At 37.8% G+C, this 22,924-nt stretch overlaps 1 protein-coding gene across 1 annotated transcript; it reads left to right on the forward strand.

Annotated features, from left to right (window-relative positions):
- The first annotated feature begins 3,538 nt into the window (after positions 1 to 3,538).
- LOC144647418 (splicing factor, suppressor of white-apricot homolog) lies at positions 3,539 to 22,590 on the forward strand. Its single transcript, XM_078507217.1, has 12 exons — positions 3,539 to 3,904; positions 4,562 to 4,725; positions 5,418 to 5,561; positions 13,822 to 13,973; positions 15,745 to 16,249; positions 16,800 to 16,925; positions 17,910 to 18,272; positions 18,590 to 18,907; positions 19,152 to 19,272; positions 19,792 to 19,860; positions 20,294 to 20,408; positions 22,236 to 22,590. Exons 1-12 carry the CDS (start codon positions 3,699 to 3,701, stop codon positions 22,275 to 22,277), a joined length of 2,325 nt encoding a protein of 774 aa, XP_078363343.1. The 5' UTR covers positions 3,539 to 3,698; the 3' UTR covers positions 22,278 to 22,590.
- The last annotated feature ends 334 nt before the right edge of the window (positions 22,591 to 22,924 follow it).

A 22,924-nucleotide genomic window follows, 5' to 3' on the forward strand; every position in this document is an offset into this window, starting at 1 on the left:
GGTCAAGAAACCCTATGGAGCCACCTTAAACTCCTGGAATGAAAGGTTTTTGAGAATACAAAAAGGTCCAATTATTTATAACTCATTGTGAAACAGATAAGGTACCATGAGACCCTAATCATACCGTACGTTCGGTTGTTTGTTTTGCTAACAGAAGAACCCCGATCTTTCGAACCTCCAGGGAAACAAAAATTACTTCGAGAAATCGGGGGTAAAATTACCGAGAAGTTCTATCGAAGGGAAACGAAAATTACTTCGAGAAATCGGGAGTTGCGGGAAACCGAGGGTCCGAGAAATCGGGATTCTACTTTACTTTTAACCAGAAACTTCACGCAGTTTATAACCGTGCGGTTAATTTTTGACAACCTCTTTCAGTTCTTTGGCTAGAAAGGGACGGCGCCACACAGTAAAAATCTTTCCTTTAGAAAAGCAGTCACTTGAGAAACACACAAGTCGTGCTTGCGTGAGTCACAGAGTGTGCGTGACATGAATTTCCTTCACCGCATGTCTGGCCGGTTTCCGAATGTTCAATAAAATAAAACCAAACCAGTTCCTAAATGGCATTAAAAAGAAGTCCATTTCACGCCAAACTAAAGAGTAGACTGGGGACATCCCGTTGTATTTCTCCGTTTAGCGTCGACGGACGAGCTTTTGCAAGTATAAACAGAGCATACTTGACTGCGCGATGATTCAACGGGTAATTCCCTTGGCGCGATTACGTGTATCCCGTGCCTTGACACATTCTTGCTGAGCTTGAAATTTTCGTTTCAATTCCCAAAATAAACTCAATACAAGAATTGGAATATTCAGAAAACAAGTCGTTGTTTTGCAATATTCAACACGTTCGGGGTAAATTGTACGACTTGTACTCGCTCCGAGCCAAACGCTTAAATAACACAAAAATAAATATTTCACACAAACAGAGCGCAGACTATTCGTAAATATTTTTAAAATAAGTGAATGATTATTTACTATAGCTACAGGCGAGCGATCGCGTGGCATGTGTCTGACGTAGTGGTAGTTTTAAAACGCTTGGAAATGCCCAAGTTGTCTTTGGTTTCGCTATGTGATTATTCAGTCCTCTCTTCTGGTAAAACACTTGAATGACAGAAAAATATACATTTCACTCTAAATAAAGAGAAGAATGTTCATGTTAAACGAGTGATCGGTAGTACACATTAAATCTTGCGTGACCGGAACCAAGGAGCCGGCTGGGCCGCGTGGGTCTGGAACGATTTACCGACAAAACGGCAGACCACAGGCAGACCACCCTATGTGTTCGTGGCTAATTATTGTTGTTGACATGAGACGAACAAAAGAAATTTTGAAATCTATAAGGGCTACTGAAATAAAGCTTTAGAAATAAAATATGTAAACTACATTTCGCTCTAAATATCTCAATAACGTTTAATGAAATGTTTATCGACTCATGTGTTGTATTTTTTCGCCTGCGCGGGCCGTTTTAAGCGCTTTTTTAACTGAAAAAAAAAGCGCTTAAAACGGCCCGCGCAGGCGAAAAAATACAGCAAATGAGTCGATAAACATTTCATTAAACGTTATTGAGATATTTAGAGCGAAATGTAGTTTACATATTTTATTTCTAAAGCTTTATTGCAGTAGCCCTTATAGATTTCAAAATTTCTTTTGTTCGTCTCATGTCAACAACAATAATTAACCACGAACACATAGGGTGGTCTGCCTGTGGACAAACGACAAAAAAAAAAACGCCGGCCAGATTATGAACCGGCTACGCACGGTTAACAACTAGATTAATAAAATATTCCGATTGTAAAAACGTTTTTCAAAATGTCACGGTTGAAAAGGCAACAAGAATGTTTAACTCATTTGCGCAGCGCATTGTTTTCTTGTTTGTAATTCTCAGTGAGCCAATTCTTACCTAGGGTACCAAAGGATTTTTCATGACCGACACGGGAAGCTGCGCAACAAAAGGGGAAACCCTAAAACATGGAATCCGGAATGCGGAATCGGAATCCGGAGTCCGGAAACCGGAATCTGAAAAAACAAAATACGTTGCATAGTTTGTTCCTGATAAAAATAAAGTACCGAATAAAATAAATGTGAATTCTAGATCTTAATTTTTGAAAAAGAATTCTCTGTTGACCGAAATTCTTGCAGCTAGAGCAGCTAGAGGGCTGTGGTTATAGAATCTCAACTAAGTGCGTACTGGGAGAGCAATCGAAGTCTCATTTAGTGCACGGTCTCGTAAATTAAAGAGCCATTACATCTGACCACAGAAAAATATACCTTATTCTTACTAATTTTCGCGAGTACTAATTTTCGCGATTTCAAAATAATCGCGAAATTTAGTACGCGCGAAAAATACATTGCGCGAAATTTAATACCATATTTTACGTGAAACAATAAAAATTTTAAATGTTTGGAACTGCAACTATCTACCTTTAAAAATATCTTTCCGTCTTGTTTTTGACTAGCACCCTTCCTCTGATTATTGTTTCGAGCTTGCAAATTAGTTCAAAACCTCTTTAGTACAGTCACTAAAGTTTCCGTTTGCAGGCTCCTTGTAGTTACATTGAGCAAGACCTTTGTGTATTTCCAGTGGTTCCATAGTCTTTGACGACTGATCCATGAAACACTAACAAAATCGCGAAATTTAATACACTTTTCCTCTAATTTTTCTTGCAATCGCGAAAATTCGTTAGTGCATACTCTTTAAATAAATACATACTAATGATTGCAAGGGTACTCTTTTGTACAAGTAATTACTAGTAATTGTTCTCAGCTCTGTGCCACGTGCGCTGGAACATAGGGAATTATCATAATTAGATTCACAGCTTTGAATATATCACACGTTGTTGTAAACATTGACTCGGAAGGTCTTCGGAAGCCTCAAAAACTGCAATTTTGTGTCCAAGTTTTCTCCGCCGATATACAATTTCAAGAGTTGATTCGCGAGGAACATAAACTTGGTGTACTCTATTGTGCTATGATTAGAGCGAATTTTTAAATTTCCTTCTCAAAATGAAGATAGCACGTTTCAAAGTTTAGATTTCACATATTTGCTCTCTTAGAAGCCATTAACTTGTAGCAGTTTTTGAAATCGAAAATTTCGTTCTAGCCATAGCACAAAAGAGGTTAAGATTTATCACTAGGTTATAAAATCATTTAATTTGGTGCGCTGTTCTAGCTGAAAACTTGGACACAAAATCGCATTACCTGCAGTTAAACTTTTAAGGGCTTGTAACATCACAGACAAAGGTCATCTCTCAGTAAAAGGACAATCATGATGTAATTGCATCATCCCCGGATATCCTTGTTAAATTTTAGAGGAATCGATGTTCAAAATGTAGTGAATTAAAGCTTTACAAGATAGCACTCCGTCAAGAAATTTGGCTATTTATTAATGAGAAAGGGTCCCGCGCGACCTAAAGCAAGTCAACCGATTCCGTTTTCCGGATTCCATGTTTTAGGGTTGCCCCAAGAAAAACCTCCGGCACCCAGGGTACCCATTAACCTGAGAACCTCCTCAGCAAAGAACTATGGGATTACAAGTGACCTCAGTAATGACGTCACAACCAGCGGAACTGTGGTCGGCCATGTTGTTCGATGTTGTCTGGTTTATCAGTTTTTATTCGAAATTACATGGATTTTAATAGTTCTTCTTATACTCATATGATGCGATTTGAACGGTTACGTTACTCCTGACTAGGATTTGGACAATGTCGGTGTTGTTTGACCCGCATGAAGTCGGTATAAATGGTCAGGCGAACTTGCGGAAAGTGCCGAAGACTAGAAGAAAGGAAGATGACTTGCTCGTGTTCGGATACGCGTGCAAGTTATTTCAGAACAGTGAAAAGGCTGCGTCCTTTGATGAAGAAAAGAGCCTAATACCATGGATGGGCGATGAATCCCTTCTTATCGACAGGTCTGTTTAATATTTGTTACATTACACTAAATAAAACTTGCTTGTTGACGTTGAAATCACGTTTCATGTTTTCTTGTGTTGTTGTTGTGGATGGAGGAATACTCCACGATTTATTTCAGAAATGCCATTTCCGGATTTACCCTCAAAGGGTATTGGAGATATATGTGATATATATTTCCCAGAAGTTAATAAGACGATAAGAACTTTTGAACTTCACATATATTTGCCAATGTATGGATTCCGAGTCAAAGGGTATGAAAGCTTTTTAGACAATACTTTTTATTCCCCACCACGGCGAAAAACTTCGGAACATTGTTGGCAGCAGTTAGGAAGTGATCACGGTAAGTTACTTGGGTCGATCAGGATACTAAAGTGATGCACGTAAGTAGTACATGTACGTTTACAAAATTAAATATAATTTCTTAAGAATGTGCCTACATTTGTTTGCTCACATGACATTAAAAGGTCACACAGACTTTGTATGAAATACACTTTCATATAACCTGGACGAAAAGCAGAAGAAAAGGTTTTGAGAAATACTTGGTCTTTGTAAAAACTAAAAAAAAGAAACATCTTTTATTGCATGGGGTCAATAACATTGTTGCTGATGAATGTTGGTTGCGGTACATTGACAAGTCATATGTTGCTTTGTTGCAGGTTTGATGCACGTCTGTATTTTACTGACAAGGCTCAGTTTATTTTCAAACCACCTCAAGTGGCTCCCTCACTCACACCAGAAGAGGAGGAGATGGAGATGCGCTGTGACGAAGAAAGGTACATAGACCTCCATCGAGACTCGGCAGAGCATGAATTACAACAAGGTAAGCGCCAACTGACAAAACTACAGTATACGATAATATTTCGTGGCAAACTTAATTATTCATAATTTTACAAAAATGCAAGAGGCAAATTTCACGAGACCTAAAATTTTGTGATTTGCCAGGAAAAACCTGTTGAAGGAACTACGGTACATTTGTATGTAAATTTGGCAATTTAAGTAGCGATATTAATTTTTACAAAATTTAATTTTAAATATTAAACAAAACTTAAAAACCACATGTTTGTTGCAATGAAACACAACATCATACTTCACAGGTCAGCATTTCTGTTCTCTCTGTTGTAAGATCAAGAGGGCATAAACCCAGAAACATAAATGCAGGATGAGAACAAAGTAAACAGTTGTATACTGATGTCTAGTTTATAAAATGCTTTTATTAGCCGGGTATTAAATTTTGCATTGTTTATTTTCCTGATAACTATCTTCCATGACTTTCATTTCACAAATTGTGGGAATAAAGTAACAATAAGAGTACTTTGAATTGGATTGCCTTGTGTCGCATGATATGAGACGAAAATGCTACAACTTATTTTGATTTTGAAGTTAATGTTGAACGTATGATGAGATTGATATGGCAATGCTCAAAGTTCACTGTAAGTTAAAGAAAAAAAATAGTAGTGAGACAAGTGTGTATCTTCTGATTTAAGTAGGCAATGTTATTCTCTAATTTTTTAGAAGAGGAAATGAAGCGTTTCCAGCAAGCACTCCGTGAAGATGGAGCTTATAATTCGGTGGCATTCAACTATCAGTACAATGCTCCAGAACACTGTTTCCAGCATCCACAAAGTGATTCTCATTATGAAGCAACTGAAAGTGAAGGTATGTGAAGTGCATGTGTATTCTAAAATTGACAAACAAACAAAGGAGAGGTGTTTCTTTTTATTGGTTATCCCAAAACTTTGAAATGAATTACATTTGTAACAATCCAACACATTAGATACCTTCAGTCTCCCAGCACATTTTCATTGGCATTTGACAAAAAAAATGAAGACAAAATTTGTCTAAATGCCACTGCCAGTGAAATTTAATAGCCACCTGCTTGAAATTAAATACATGTTACCATAAATCCGAGGGTAAATAAAAGTGATGTATGTATGATGTATAACAACCCTGAAACCCCTCCATGGTATGAAGACATGACACCACACTGTAATGTCCGAGAACGCAAAGCACCAATCATGACAAGAGCTATTAAGTGTTAAAGCTAGTAAGAATCAAAGAAATGGCGGTCATAGAGCCCAAATATGATTTTGCCCATACTTTGTATATTGGTAGACCCAAGTCTGATACACATGCCAAGGATATTCATTTACTGTAATATTTACTTGTTTAAGAGAAAAAAGATTAAAACAATTTGCAGTATTTTCTTCAAAACATTTTCGCAAATTGACACAATTTGTGGCATTGTGAAGTCAGTCAGGCGACAGTTTGAAATGATTTCCACACAGGTTCAGTTTGATTGATGCTTCTGTAATTGAATGATAGTGAAAGCGGTCCATTATCTCTGCTGACAAATTTAATATATATTTTTTAATAAGTGTACCTAAATCCTCTCTGAAGAGTGATCATGTGGTACGCAATGAATCTCAAAAGAAAAACCTCCTGAGGCAAGTTTAAGGATGGTTTTAGTTTTTTACCGTTTAGTTTTTTTAGGATCTTTTAAAGCAGTAAATTAGAGCATGCCCGAAGTTAGCGAAATTACACTATCTGCCATGATCCAATATGCAAATTAGGTCAACACTCGAAAGATTGCCGCCTTTGCATTCGCAAAGAATTTGACAATACAAATCCCTCTTCGCGTTTATTGGGCGATGTACAGTACCGCTCAAATGTAAGTTGACAGTCTCGACTCGATCCTCGAGACTCGATCCTGGAGACTCGAAACTCGAACATTTCGAGCTTCGAGTCTCGAGGATCGAGTCTCGAGGATCAAGTCTCGAGGATCGAGAAACAAGGCAGTCTCGAATATTCATAACTCGAAAAGCTTTCGAGGAAACGATTTATTTCTCGAGGAAAGAATAAAAGCCGCTCGCACCTCATGTACAAGTGTTTCGCGTCCACCTTCAGCGCATGAAATATAAACCTTCCCCGACATGTAACATTTATGGGTTAGAGACTGTTGTGAGTGTTTTGTTGACAAATACACGCACGCGCTGGCCGCACAATGAACGAGAAATTTTCAATACTGCACGAGGCGTAGCCGAGTGCAGTATTGAAAATTTTGAGTTCATTGTGAGGCCAGCAAGTGCGTGTATTTGTCAACAAAACACGAACGAACAGACTCTAACCCTTTTAATATACAATCTGAGTACACTGCATCGAACTGCAAGCGATCATCGACTTATAAACGAACTTCAAACAACAAACTTAATGTTTAAAAATAAGAAGTGTAGTAGTACATAATTACACGGGATTACATCAATAATATAAAAATCACAAATTAGCCGTACAGAAATAAAACTTAAAATGGTTCATAAAATCGTTCATCAGCTGTGGTCGTTCATAAATACAGTCAGCGAGAAGCTTGTTCAATGCAAGTCGATGGCTTTCACAATCAAGCAACTACAAGCAAGTCAATCGCACACAAAAATGTATTTATTGAGCTGCAGTTTACCTTTGAACATGAAAGCGCTTCAAGTTGTTATCCTCTTCGATTTTGTTTGGTATTGGATCGTTGATAATTTGAGGAATATACTTTTCTTCCACTTCTACAAGCTTTGAAGCTTTCAATAATGCACGATTTTCGTGCATTATTGTCAATACTGCACTGTCTGAGTTTGCTGACGACAGGTAAAGCAAAATCACGTGATCTATTTTAACCAATGGCGCGCATGGATTTTGGACAGTGAACGAAGATTGTATATTAATCGACAATACGATATATTCGCGCCGATCGTAATTCCGTTTACTTACCTAAAAGTACTGACACAAACTCGTCCTTGAAAGCCGTGATCGACGAATTAAATTTAGAAAAGGACGTGAAAAGAACCTGTAGTTCAAACTTGTGCTCTCCCTTGTCAACCCGCCGTAAGTGCATGTTTTCAACCACGAAGATATTTCAGTTATTGGTTTACAAGTTCATCCTGAGTTTTCGCAAATAAAACTACAAATTTATTTTCTTTCACAAAATGTTCTGTAATTCAGCATCTGAAGCATTCGATGCGAAACGATGTAAATGCATGCCACGAATCTTGTAAGCTGAGCCGTAGAATAGAACCGACAAAATCGCGCAAGCAAGTTTCAGAATCCTGAATTTAAGACGTCTCTTTGTGGTCGCTACTGAAATTTAGACAAAAGTTTCCGTAAACAAAACCAGTTCTTAAATTTGAGTTGTAAAAATTCTACGGCAAACGAAACATTCCAAGTGAAAAACATCGAAGCCGTGAAGCCTTCCGTAAATAAATGGCAAGACAGACTTATGTCGCGCCATCGCGTCTAGCTTGAAATGAGCGTGTTTTATTTTTTGTGAATTTGGCATAAAATTCTTAAAACCTAAATTCTTCTTGAATGAAACTTGTCTTCATTTATAACACAGATATCGGCGTTAATTATTATTACAGCATCAGAGAAGTTATACAATTTTTTCTTTTTTAAAGCGGCGCAGTTATAAAAGTTGGCAAAATTTGCATATGTCAAAAGTAATTTGAAACCTTTCGAATAAACTCCAGCGTAAATAAATGTAACACAACCCCGCACGCAAGTATCCGGTTTAGATTCTTTCATACACACGTAACTGCGTTTTTCAAAAGAAAACTAAATGACAGAGTGAACTTTAAGGTTTAATATTTGTATCCTAAATCATAACACAAACAATCGTATACGTGACATTGCACACGTGCTTCATGTTTGTCCGATGATCGCCTGAACGCAGGTTGTATTTGTCCATGTTGATTCGGCGGGACCGCGCTAACTCCAACTCGGTTACTTCTGGTTCGATTTGCCCTCAATTCATTCACTATCGACGGTTTCGAGCTCCTATTTCGAACTTTTTGGGACGGTTCGAAATATTAAACGACCAAGCGCGCGTTGCTACAGCAGAGATGAGTAGCCGGCACGCTGGCTTCGACCATAGTACAACTTTCGAGAGTGCGGCCCGCTTGAGCAATTTTATTCTCGAGGAATCATTCAAGCGACAAGCTCATTATTTTTCTCGACTCGAGACTCGATCCTCGAGCCTCAAGACTCGAAACTCGAAATTTTCGAGTTTCGAGGATCGAGTCTCGAGGCTCGAGTCTCGAGGATCGAGGCTCGAGGGACTGTCAACTAACATTTGAGCGGTACTGTAAGATTAGCAGAATGAGGCAAATATTTGTCTGAGCGAAATGTTAATATAAACTGAATAAAAACCAGTCGAGCATTCATAAACATTTTGAAATTCGCTTACCTCAGTGTCCTCATTCAACAATCCTTCGTGATGTTTGGCTGCGTTTTGTTCATTGCGCTGTAATTTTTGCCATATCCTTAACACCAGTCAAATTTGATACTGTAAGAAATCCACCTTATCCGACAATGTTTCATAACAGAGCACTGTTCGCTGTTGCATGGCAGAACAACATCTCGCTGTAAACATCATGACAATATTGACAGTTTTCACGGTCCAATTGCTAAATGTCACGCAACACGATAGCCGTGACTAGGTTAGGAGAATTTGACGCTGAAATAGGCCGAAAAATTTTGAAAAACGTACACAGAGTGTGACGTTTGTTCTTTCCTATAAACTGCTAAAGTTTGGCACCCTAAACGTCCTTTTTAAAAATAACTTGGAAACATAACTTCTTATTACCCTAATATCGGGGTACATTGAACATTAGGGACGGATCATTAGAAATAGCCGGAAGGGGGTGACTTTTACCACAAAATTCCTGCAAGTGAAACTTGTCAGAAAAAAATCCTGTACGTGGTTGTGACTGAAAAAAATTTGTGCAATGGAATAGGCTCCTTTCGATATATTAAAATTCATCCTGGTAGCGAGGCCTAGAGGACACAAACAAGAGAAGTTTCAAAAGCATGTTTATTCATTTCTTTTGTTTGTCTCCTCTAGGCCTCGCTATTAAGCTGAATTTTAATATATCGAAAGGAGCCTATTACCTGTAAGTGTTGTATAATGGCATATATGAACCGCCCATCAGAATGCCTAATAAAATAGCGTTTTGAGGTTCTTTTCCCGGGGATCATGCCCCCCTAGTTTGAGAAATACCAAGCAAACAGCATCAGCTCAATACTATCAACTATTTGGTTGCAAACACACTTTACCCACACTAACAATTGCCGGCCTCCCATCAGTAAACAGTAAATCAAAAGCACAAACAGTATTATCATCACTTTAAACTGAAATTTTGTCTGATAAAATTATTCATCTTTTTTGCAGGGAGACCAGGGTTTACATTTCTAATAAGGGGGGTGGGGGGTTATATTAAACAGGCACTACCTATCCAATCACTTCAGCTCCCCTATAGAAAAATGAACGGTCCTTGAATCAGTGTCGCTCAATTCAAGGAACAAATCTGCGGAAATGTAACAATGAGATGCTATTTATTAATGATAATTGTTGCATGAATCTTAGATGCGTTACCAAAAAAATGTATCTTTGGGCGAAAAAATATTCATGCAAAGCTTCAGCGCCAGAAAAAAGTTCCTGTAGATAAGTAGGCCTTCAAATAAGAAAAAAAAAGATTCTGCACAGAAAATGTTTTATCTCCCCCCCTCCTGTTATTTTTTAATGGTCCGCCCCTTATAAAATATTGTATCATAAAAAAAAAGGGAATAAGAAAGATTGTTGATTTTATTGTTGTCGTTTCTTTATACCAAAAGAGACACGAAAATTTACTGATCCCGCATGACTAATTATTTGCTAAGGAAAAGCTTTGTAGTGATGTGGCATGAATTTTCTGTACGGGGAGAACGTTCAAAATCTCACGCTAAAATTTCTTCCACGATTTTTGTCTTTTTCTCCAGTTTTCTGCCTAATCTCGGCTTTAAGCGCTCAGGCTTATGGCTTGGATTATACTAGTTACAGTTCCAAAACAATAAGCTTGCGAGAATCTTCTCCGTTCTTTGAATTTTCCAATTCTTACACACTTGACCATTTCTAAAGATAACCGATTCCAATCCTTAAATGTGCAGCTTTGAATGCAAGGCGTAACGCGGGACGATAAAATAAGAAGAGAATAAATAACTGATACTTCTCAGACTGTACAAAAACCCGTTTTTGTCAATTCCGAAACAGACCGTACTCAAAAAATGCTTGCTACTGCTGCACAAAAGCATCCTGCCTTGCGAATAGAATAAAAGGTTCTCTTGGTTCTCCGGTCGAAAATAACTCGTTTTCTTTTAGAATTCAGTGAGGGTTTCGGTAAGTTGAAAACCAAATTCGCTTGTTAGTTTACCAATAACTGCAGTTCAGTTTTTTTTCCAAAAGCAAAACGTTTGGAAAAGACAGAAATATGCAAGATGCTACATGTCGGCGCGACAAAAAGTCGCCGGTTGTCTTTGATTAATCTTGAAGGTTTTACACGAAAACATCAATACCTCCGTTTCTTAACGAAAATGACAATCACGAGATCAAAACATGGATTTTATCTGTAAATGTTTTTAAGACAATTATCCACCGAGGCCATGGCCTCGGGGACTATAATTTAAAATTCCGTCAAAGCGCAAACAAAATTAATTAGACGATAAAACAAACACGATTCTGAGTGTCACGCAAACTGAACAGACAAAAATAGTGCTACACGGGCAAATACGGTTACGTTCAGATAGGTTTATGGCCTAATTGCCTAAACTTTAACTGGGGCTACATGTAACTATACTGCGCTTTGTAAGAAAAAAATTAAAATAAAGTTAAAATAAGGGGTTATTGAATCTTCATCGTGTTTACTGTCGTGCATGTAAGTCCATGCCAAAATATTTTTCACGGTTTCTACTGACTCAAGTACTCTTATTTATTATTAAATTTTCACGTATGGACTAATACGAAAATTTGGATTCGTGCATTTTAACAGTGAACAGTAGAGATTTGAATATTGTTAAAAATATATAAACCTCATCATGATAAAGTTGGCGTCACGGGCACGCATGGACCCCACCCTTTGCTCGGGTCCTTGGCTTACCTCACGAGGTAGGATCCTCGGTCTTGAATCTGGTTTATCTTTGACTAAAAAAAGGCACATGCCATTCTCAACTTAAAACAATTTGCAATGTAGCCAGTTCATTTTCTTGTTGGTACAACTTAAAGAAAACGAATTCTAAAAACTTTTTATTCTTTTAATGAATTTATATAAAAGCCTGAATCAACCACATATTGATTACTGTAACGCCTGACTGTGACGTTGATTGGGATAACTGCGGCATCGTTTTTTCCGAAATGCTGCAGACGCTCCAAACAGCTCGTATTATTATGTGAGGGTGCATAATCAGTCGAGCCGTAATCCCCCCCCCCCCCCACCTCAAAAAAAATAATAAAAAGAGAGATATAGGGAATCCGTTCTATAAGTCAAATTTAGAGAGAGTCAAGGGGACTTTTTTGTCGGCCGAACAAAGGAACTACTTGATGAAACATGTTGTTACTAGAGGGAGTCTGGTAAAAAAAAAAAGACGAAAAATAGTTGACATAATTCAGTCACAGTTTGTATTCGTATTGCGTGACAGATACCACTGGACCGTGAAGACTGCTAACATGTCAACAACGAACTGTAACAGTATTTGTTTATGGCCTGCACTGAACAGTGCTTTAAAAGGAAGTATTGCTGGCTGTGGTGGATTTATTTAAATACTAAGCTTCAATTGCATTAAGGATATAGCAAAATTTACCACACAACGAACAAAACGCAGCCAAACATCACGAAGGATTGTTGAATGAGGACATTGAGGTAAGCGAATTTCAAAATGTTTACGAATGCTCGACTGGTTTTTATTCAGTTTATCTCAACATTTCGCTCAGACAAATATTTGCCTCATTCTTCTTATCTTACGTCGCCCAAAAACGCGAAGGGGGATTTGTATTGTCAAATTCTTTGCGAATGCAAAGGTGGAAATCTTCCGAGTGTTGACCTAATTTGCATATTTGATCATGGCGGATAGTGTAATTTCGCTAACTTCGGGCATGCTCTAATTTACTGCTTTAAAAGATCCTAAAAAAACTAAACGGTAAAAAACTAAAACCATCTTTACACTTGCCAAAGAAGGTTTTTCTTTTGAGATTTATTGCGTACCACATGCATTTTTTGGCGAGTTTGTTTGATGTCCCAACGAACACTCTTCAGAGAGGATTTAGGTACACTTATTTAAAAAAATATATTAAATTTGTGAGCAGAGATAATGGACCGCTTTCACTGTCATTCAATTACAGAAGCATCAATCAAACTGAACCTGTGTGGAAATCATTTCAAACTGTCGCCTGGCTGACTTGACAATGCCACAAATTGTGTCAATTTGCGAAAATGTTTTGAAGAAAATACTGCAAATTATTTTAATCTTTTTTCTCTTAAACAAGTGAATATTACAGTAAATGAATATCCTTGGCATGTGTATTGGACTTGGGTCTACCAATATACAAAGTATGGGCGAAATCATATTTGGGCTCTATGACCGAGTTTTTGACGATCATCTATGATTTTTACTGGCTTTAACACTTAACCGCTGACCACCAGGACAGCTGACTACACACTCATTGTTGTACGGGAGATCGGAGAATTCTCCTTCTACTATGTAGAATTCTCCGGCTAAATTTCAAAGGCCTCTACCTATTTTTTTATTAAGATGCGGAACCTTTAAAAATCGTTCTCTGGTAACTTAACACTATTTGCCTGCTATTGCAATTCTTAATGAAAACCCTGGGCACTTTCTGTTGATACTTCTTTATAATAGGCTTCTTTCGATATATTAAAACTCAGCTTGGTAGCGAGGCCTAGAGGACACAAACAAAAGAAATTAATAAACATGCTTGTAAAATTTCTTTTGTTTGTGTCCTTTAGGCCTCGCTACCAACTGCTGAATTTCAATATATCGAAAGAAGCCTATTGTGTGTAGATAATAAATGCTCTACTAGCTTTTTGCATTTCTTTTCTTTATTCTTCCACAGGATCAGTTTTATACCAAGCTCAACAAGCTGGCCCTGTTCTTGCACCAAGTGCCCAGGAAATGGTGTCACCTCCTGTTCCACCGCCTCCATTTCAACAACCAGAACCTTTTGTTCCCCCTGAGGAGCTGGAAATTCCCCCAGAAATGGAGATTGTAAGTATTAGGGGTTGGCATCAGCAACTTGTCATTTAAATGTCGTCAATTTTATATAAATTAATTGTTGCTGTCTACTAATGTGTGTTGATGTTTATTTCAGAAGTTAGTATAATGCATTTAGTTTTATTAGGGGAACTACCACAGTTTTCTGTTTTGCTTTCGTTTTCTTGTTAGTAAAAAAACTGAGATTAAATTACAGAAAATGTACATGTTCAATGTTTTTCCCTAAATGTATTTGTCATTTTCGAAAGAGATTGAAAGTTTAGTATATTTTGATGAAAACATACTGTGGTAAAAGAATAAACTAAAACCTTATTACACCCGCTTTCAGTGTTACTTGCATAGCGGCTTATTGACATCCATCTTTCAAAATTTGAATTTCGAAATCCGCCAATCACAGCCCACATGCATGACCTTCTGAACTTGTGAGCTTATTTACATGAAACCAACACCAGTATGTATCAGTATTGATTGGCCCACTTCAAACAGGACGTTGAAAGAGAGAAAGATGGTGTAGAAAGATAGCTGTAATCGTCATAAAAACAATGGTTTACAATCTTGAACCATTGTATAAGAATTACATGTAAAAGAGAACATCACACAGTGATTTGAATAGAGTTTAGCACCAAAAGATATTACACTATGTGAACACTTTCTTCAAAGAAAACTTTCAAAACTGCACCAATAAAATATACAGAAATGATGGAATTGAAATGTCTGTGAGTGCTAACCAAATCAAGAAAACAATTTCTTTAAGGAAATTCTTGTTTCAACAATACTCTGGTAAAACTTCAGGAATCTAAGCAACACTTGTTGTTGCCCAGTTAAGTCTTAATATTTGGATGCGTACATAGCTATACTAACTTGTCAAGACAGTCTCTTTCTTCAGTAGGAAATCCACTACATACAGTAAGAGGTGCTCATGAGTGGCAGAGACTTCAAATGCAAATGTAATCACATGGACAAGTGTTTCATTCAGTTTACAATATCTTACAGCTGTGCAATGGTGTGCTCCTTTTAAAACTACAAGCTCACTAGCTGTTATTTCTTTTCTTACTGTCTGTTCTAAACTGTAGTATCAGTGGTAAATGGCTACATTTTTTGTACAGCTGTAATGATTATTTTTCAATAAGTGAGTCATTTTTTCCATAATTCAGCATTGTCAAGTTTTCTTATACCTGGAAAGGCCTTTCCTTTGAGTGGACAAGTTGGGTCTACATGTAAATTCATTGTAATGCAAACTAGTACCTGACATTGGTTAAATGTAATTAAACTGTTTGAGTTGAGATTAAATATTAACAAGCAAAAATGATACATTGTTTATTTTTCACTAAAAGTAAAGGCCTTCTCAGGCATTTAAAATACTGAGGGATAACTTCTGTTGCAGAAAATATGTGCATGTGGAGCACACGTTTTAAAGAAAGCTGGATGGTCAGAAATGTTAACACAGTCTAAGCTTTCTTTTTATTGTGAACTCACATACATGTACTTTTTCTTTCTGGGAATCAGGGTATTTGTTTTAACACTTTTATTACAGACAAACTTGTATTTCTGACTTGCATTCCTTGTTTTCTCTTCAAACATTTTATACATTATTTTCATACATTCATGACTGTTCAGTAACAAGAATTGAATACTGTATGTACATGAATCTCTTGAAATTAGAAGAGAAGGCAAATGCAAGTTTGACATGTGGCTGTGTCGTGATCATTAAAGAAGGAGAGTGGTGGACTGGTAATAATGTTATTTCTTCTTCTTTTTCATGTAGCCTGAGACAGCCAAGATGCAAGCTATCATGGAAAGGACTGCTGTGTTTGTTGCTAAGCAAGGCAAACAAATGGAAATCTTGGTCAAGGCCAAGCAATCAGGAAATCCTCAATTTGACTTTTTGCTCATCGACAATTGGTTAAACCCTTACTACAAGCATGTCCTGAAATATATAACAGAGGGGAAATATACTCCTGTAATACCAAAACAACCATCACCCAAACCCCAGGAAGAAGCAGAACAGAGTGAAAGTGAGGATGAGTCTGATGGAGAGTATGAACTGCATCCATTGCTGCAAGCGTCACTTCATAAGAAGGTGTCAAGGTCGCAGCCATCATCAGCATCATCATCTCCAGTACCAGATCCTCTTGGTAACAAGTTTAATCGAACTTTTGCTCTAGTAACAGGATCTTCATCATCAGACACTGCCCCACAGGACAGTGGTCACCATTCACATTATGGCGAGGTGGATGAGGCATTTGATTACAGCATGTGGTATCCACAAGGTATGCATGACTTCTTACTCTCAGACAGGACAAAAACCTTGATGAGTTTGTGAGTTAGAGTAAGGTTCAAAAATGTTTTTTTTTTTCCTTTTTGAATACACATACTTGATGTGTCTCCCAAAAGACTTTCCATGAACATGATTTCAGTTCCTAACAGCTGTGAGTTACTAGGACATGTACATAATTATAATTATGTCAAACCAGTTGGCATAAATTTTTGGAAGTTTTCAATATAATCTCAATGTCTGTCCAGTTTTAAGGGAAATGAAGCAACTCAGAGCAAGTATTAGTGAAAATATTTATACATGTAAAATTGTTGATTGTAAGTACTTTGGACGACTGAAGCTTGTAGTCTAGTTGTTAATATCATTGAACCTCAATTACCTGGAGTCAAAAACAGGCTGGGTAATACTATTGAGAGTCTGGAATATTAAAAATTGTCCTTTTGTCAAGTTCTGAAGTTTACTACACCCAACGGTATTTGAGATTTTAATTTATTTAGTATAATCTATAAATAAAATATTTTCATATTATTTTCATATCATTTCAGATGATATGTATGGGCACTATGTGTCTTCTGCTGGTTACACTTACCACCCCCCTATGGCACCGATTCTGTCAGTAGCTGATATGATTCCACCTCCTCCCCCTCCACCAGGAGAAGGACCCTTGGAAGGTGTGTTACAGTGTATCCTAGCTATTTTAATAATGAACCCATGCAATAACAAACACAACACCCTTCTATTTTCACTTTAACCACTGAATAATGTAAGAGCTAACATACAATTTGAGAGTGGTGGCTGTTATTCACTAGGTTTTTCTGTCTTCTTAATCATATAACTTTTTTTCTCCCCTGCGCTGCGGGTTCCCGCACTTCGCCCCCCCCCCGGGGCGGGGGGGGTTTTTTTTTTTTTTTTTTTTTTTTTCCTTTTTTTTTTTAATTTTTTTTTTTTTTTTTTTTTTTTTTTTTTTTTTTTTTTTTTTTTTTTTTTTTTTTTTTTTTTTTTTTTTTTTTTTTTTTTTTTTTTTTTTTTTTTTTTTTTTTTTTTGGGTTTGTTTTTTTTTTTTTTCCCCCCCCGGTTTTTTTTCTCCCCCCCCCCCCCCCCCCCACCCCCCCCTTTTTCTCCCCAACCCCTATAATGAGAGTTGACTGTACTGTCAATGATTTAATGTAATGTTCATTGTGTTTTGACAAATCACATGCAGGATCTAAAGACGACAAAACCAGACAAGGAATAGTTTTCCATTGGTCATGGGACAACTTTGGCTCACTTCAAAATGTACCCTCAATCGTATCTTGCATGTCTTTAATTTTATGTCAAGTTGAATTCCTGTAAGATAAGATAAAGGGAACATTCTGTAATAAAATAAGAACCACAGCTGTTCTGTGACCTGGTGAAAACAATTATTCATTGTCTGTGGTATTCGGTGGTCTCGAGATCTCATTGCACTTTGTGTAGGTGGTTTTCACAACACAGTGAATGTTCCTGACATACATGTGTTTAAAGCATTTAATATGTTTGTATAACTTTGACAGTAAATGTAACTTGCACTATTTTGTAATAACTTTTAATCATTGAAAATAACATTTTTACCTTTTTAGCGAATATTATGATCATTGTAAAACATTTAAACTTATGTAATTTTTTATTGTTTGCAGAAGAGTGGTTGGATTCCACAGCATCAATGCCCCCTTTGCCGCCCCCTCCCCCTCCACCTGTTCCCCCAGTTATGTTCCTTCCCAGCAGTGCTGACTCACCAGTGCCAGTGCCACCAGTGCCGCCAGGAATGTCTACAATGGCTCCTGTCCCAGATCAAATCATACCACCACCTCCTGACCTTCAACCCATTGTGGATAAGCTGGCAAATTATGTAGCCAAAAATGGTCCCGACTTTGAATCAATTATCAAAGCTAAGAATGATCCTCGTTTTGACTTCTTGAACCCATGGAACACCCATTACAGTTATTATCAACTCAAGAAACAACAGGCAGTGGAAGCTGTTCCACAACAGGCACTTACAGGTACAATGTCAGAAAATTTGAATTCAAACCCTAAAGGAGACCAGTGTGGGTGTAGACCCCTAAAAGATACTATTTTTCATGCCTGATTGGTCTAGACTGTAGTATGGCTACTTTTTTTAATTGATGGCTGAAAATATTGGCAGTTTATACCAAACACACTACGAGAGACAAAAATCTGTAATTTACACCCCAAAGTGAAACAAAAGGTATCCACATCCCTTTTATATGTTTAATATACGTGCAGTGCTGGCACTCTTCTCATCATTAATCTAGAGTAGTAGGTGTTTCTCAGTCAATGATCTGCTGTTTGCTTTCAGAAAATGTCAAAAGTCAACAGGATGAAGTGTCCAAAGGGCCAATAAGTTTCTCAATAAAGGCCAAGGATACAAAGAAACCCAAAATTGAATACCGGACAAGTGTTATATACAAACAGAGTTACGAGCAAGGGCAGAGTGACGAGGATGCTGACGAAGCAGATGCTGATGAAGCTGAGGACAAGGACACATCTGATGTGAATGGAGGAAATCTGAGCACAAACAAACAGGAGTCTGTAAATAGTAGTCAAGAAATGAGTGAGAAGTCAGCAGATGACTTAAACGAGCAGATGGACTCAATCAAGGCTGCTGAGAGAATTGGTATGTACTGTACATGTGGCTTTTTTTCATTACAATTGCATTTTTGTCAAAGTTGGTTTATGCTTAGCATGCAATTGCATCCATTTATTTTTGAATGTGTTAAGCAATGTGGAGAGCATAAAGAAACATTAGGGTTGCATAAGTATATGCTAGCAGATTAGACTCTATACTGGCTAAGATTTGTAGAAAGATTTGGTCACACATTTTCTCCTAAAAGGGTGTATTTTTATTATTCTTTCTACAGCCCGTCATTTGGAATCAGAGTCCAAAGACAAACAGCTTCAGCTGGAGAGAAGAAGGAAAGCATCGCTTTTCATCAGCATGCTGAAGAAGACCAACCCAGGAGAGGAAACTGAAGCAAATGAGTATGATTTCCTTACCAGCTGATTGTTTTCATAAAAACTCATGCATGCATCCATGATCATGCATGATTATGCATTCCTCATGTATAAATAGAACTATTCCCTGTAAGAGGCCAGCTGTTATTGATTTCATACTTGTACATGTAGCTCAGTGGTAAAGCATTTGCACCAGCATTGCAAGGGCCATGGATTTGAAACTCTTGGAAGGTTGACTATTTTTTCAAGCTTTTATTGCAACTTTTAAAAGCCATGTCACAGTATCTTTGCCCTAAGGGTCTGTATTACACATTATGTGGGTAGTGTAGGCAAAACTGTGTTTAATCACTGACTCTAAACACACAGCTCTGTACCATGTAATCTATGTAGGTTTAATTATTTTTAATACTTGTAGACTGGCCTTCAGAAGTGACTTCCTGTATATAACTTTAATTTTGTAGGCAAAAAGTAGCCTGCCCTTCTCCTTCCCCTTTGAACGCCGGCCACGCAGGCTAGGCAAAAAGCTAAAGAATATTTTCATTACAGGTCTTCTTCTGGGAGTTCTGCACAGGTTAGGAAAACCAGAAAATTCGTGGAATCAAAAGGGGATAAACGGTAACTTTGTTGTTTCAGTAGTTCTAAAGATATTTGTAACAGATCAAATGAAAATTTACGTTGGAGAAAGAACTTGTGTTTCAGGCAAATTACATCACTGGAACAAAGCATTAATGAGCATATATCTGCCATGTGTTTGTGAGCTTGAAGAGATAACTATCAAATAAATGTAATGAACATATGCTTTGTTTTCACAAGTTCTTAGTTGCGTACATAACTGTGATGATCTTTTGTGTTTTACATCAGTAACATTAAATTTTGTTGTGAATAATTAAAAGTGCTGAATCCCTCTTTCAATAATAACAATTGACACAACTGTGACAAGGATAACTATCTGAAATATTTTCTTTCAAAGGAGGTCATTGTTTTAGGGCGTGGCTATTGTTAGTAAAAATACTGTTGTTCACTTACCTGTTGCTACTGTATTCACTAGATCCGACTCCCCTGCATTAAAAAGAAGCCGAGTTGACGATGATGAAGCTGGTGATGAGTCAGTGAGTGGCGGAAGGCTTGGTGTACCATCGCCTGATAGTATCCGTGTTACTCAGGTTAGTGTCTTACAAACACATTACGGGAAAAGTATTGGAATAGCAATATTTGATTCAAGGGTGGACAGTTCATAAAGACGAATATAGACGAATGTAACTAAACTGGCATTATTTTTGGCGTAAGGTGTATTGGTGGTGCCGTGCCCTCAGGAGCCTTCTGTTTAAGATATGCTAACTCCTAGACAATCGTTGAAGACCTGTGATGACTAGATACCGTGTTATAAGACCCTTTTAATAAAAGATTATATCTTATATACTTGTCTTATGTATTGGTATCCTTTAGTACATCTTAGCAGTCTGCACATCATCCTCGGAGACCCAGGGGCAGTTAGTGGGGGCGAAAGAAACGCGAAACTGCGGGCAAAAATAGCGCGAAACTGCGCGCAAAAAAAATTAGCATATATAAAAAGTTGTATTGACTGAAAGTGCCCCTGGGGAAAGTGTCTTACCAGACCAGTTCAAAAACCTCTCTGAATACTGCCTCCCGATTGGGCAGAAAAATCTTTTGTATTCCCTTTGTATTATTCTGCCCAATCGGCGACCAGCCTGACTACAGTCCTTTTGGTGTGTTCCACACGAAATATGTACACAAAGCCAGTTCGCTCGCCATACCTGTCTTGCTTGTTCGCCAAGAATTTGCTCGGGAAGGAAAAGTTTCGGCTAGTGCCTCCTCAACTTGGGTGTGAAGTGTCGGGAAAATTTTGTCTTCGGGAAATATGACCGTCATTTGAGTGCTACAATTGGTGCTGCACGCATTACACGCGCGCGTAGCTAATCGGTCGATCGACGGAAAAATTTTACAAAATGTAAGGTCTTGAAAGTTTGTTTGGAAATAGTTTTTGACTTACTAAAATATTTAGCTTGATGTAACTTAAAACACATTGTTATTTTAATTTATTACTATGATATTCGAAGTTATCTTTCTTATTACTATCTTTTCTTTAATGTAGATAAGGAATTTCCTTTTTGTAACTTTATTTATTTATTTTTTCTTCTTCATTTTCTTCTTACCTCCCGCCTCAAATAACTAGGCTAATTGCGGGAGGTGAAAAATATTGTAAATAATATGATTGTTTAAATAAACTTTTTGTTGTTGTTGTAGTTTCGCTTCCAGCTGCGATCGATCTTCTATTATCTCACCTATAAAAAACTTAGGAATCGCTGCTGCACGCTTTGCACGCGTAGCTTATCTGCCGGGCTCGTTCGTAAAAAAATTACTCTTGTTTGGAAAAATTTCGCGTAAAGCTGTCATTGATCTTCCCAGAAAAAATCTGAAAACACCCATTACAGCAGTGCAATTAGCATATCGCACACAAACTTTTAAAACTCGCAAACGATCGACGATCGACCACAATATGAAGAATCTGCCGTTTGTCCGCGTGCATGGCCGTCAAACTTTCGACGTTTTCAACCAGGGGAGGCACTAGCCGAAACTTTTCCTTCCCGAGCAAATTCTTGGCGAACAAGCAAGACAGGTATGGCGAGCGAACTGGCTTTGTGTACATATTTCGTGTGGAACACACCAAAAGGACTGTAGTCAGCCTTGTCGCCGATTGGGCAGAATAATACAAAGGGAATACAAAAGATTTTTCTGCCCAATCGGGAGGCAGTATTCAGAGAGGTTTTTGAACTGGTCTGGTAAGACACTTTCCCCAGGGGCACTTTCAGTCAATACAACTTTTTATATATGCTATTTTTTTTGCGCGCAGTTTCGCGCTATTTTTGCCCGCAGTTTCGCGTTTCTTTCGCCCCCACTAACTGCCCCTGGGTCTCCGAGGATGTCTGCACATGTACAGTACATTAGAATAATCCCACCCTTTATTCCAGGATTTAACGGCAAAGGTGTTGGCTGCTTCCAGAAATAAGTGACAGGATAGCAGACGTTGTGACCAACTGTGATTGGACCACAGCTTCAAATCACGTTACAAGCGTCACGTAACTCATCACGTCACGTGGTGGTCTCCACTCGTCCCCAGCCTCTCGGATTAGTCAGGAAAACGGACAACACCATCCACACTTATCACTTCCAACCGAGCGATGAAAATAGCGAAGGAGTTCAAACCAACTAGGAGTTTTTTTTAATTTTGTGAAAGTTGTTTTTCTTGTAAATATAAAGGAGAAATATTTGTAAAGTATTTACGTTCTCCCTACTTTTGTAAATAAACAGAGATACTTGAATTGTTATAGCGGTGTATAGATTAGTGATTATACTGCGGGGCCTGCCTATGCTTCTCTTTAAATTTTAACGGCGCTACTTGTGCGAAAGTTTATCTTGCATCAGTGAAATAAGTGAGATACCTCAGAGACTTAGGGTGCTTTCGATTGGAAATTTCCCAATAAAACACGAAATTCAAAAACGGTTTTTGACGCACCGAAATTCTTCTCCGAGATGGATTTGTTATTTTCGCGTTTTTCGGGAATCCGAAAATTTGCAAATCTGTTCTCGTGAACAGCGGTCTATGCTTCAACAATTCAGCGCACGTGATCCAATGATAAACTTTAGCAAACTACGATGG

Source organism: Oculina patagonica, chromosome 3 (assembly GCF_052425735.1).
Source record: "Oculina patagonica isolate OP01 chromosome 3, crgOcupat, whole genome shotgun sequence".
In the NCBI taxonomy this organism is placed as follows: domain Eukaryota; kingdom Metazoa; phylum Cnidaria; class Anthozoa; order Scleractinia; family Oculinidae; genus Oculina; species Oculina patagonica.

Bases quoted from the DNA above. Each gene is read 5' to 3' on its own strand.
- LOC144647418 (XM_078507217.1), top strand. From the start codon at position 3,699: ATGTCGGTGTTGTTTGACCCGCATGAAGTCGGTATAAATGGTCAGGCG. The intron at 13,974-15,744 runs GTAAGTATTAGG...TTTTTCATGTAG, and splicing joins TTCCCCCAGAAATGGAGATT to CCTGAGACAGCCAAGATGCA. The intron at 18,908-19,151 runs GTATGTACTGTA...TTCTTTCTACAG, and splicing joins CAAGGCTGCTGAGAGAATTG to CCCGTCATTTGGAATCAGAG.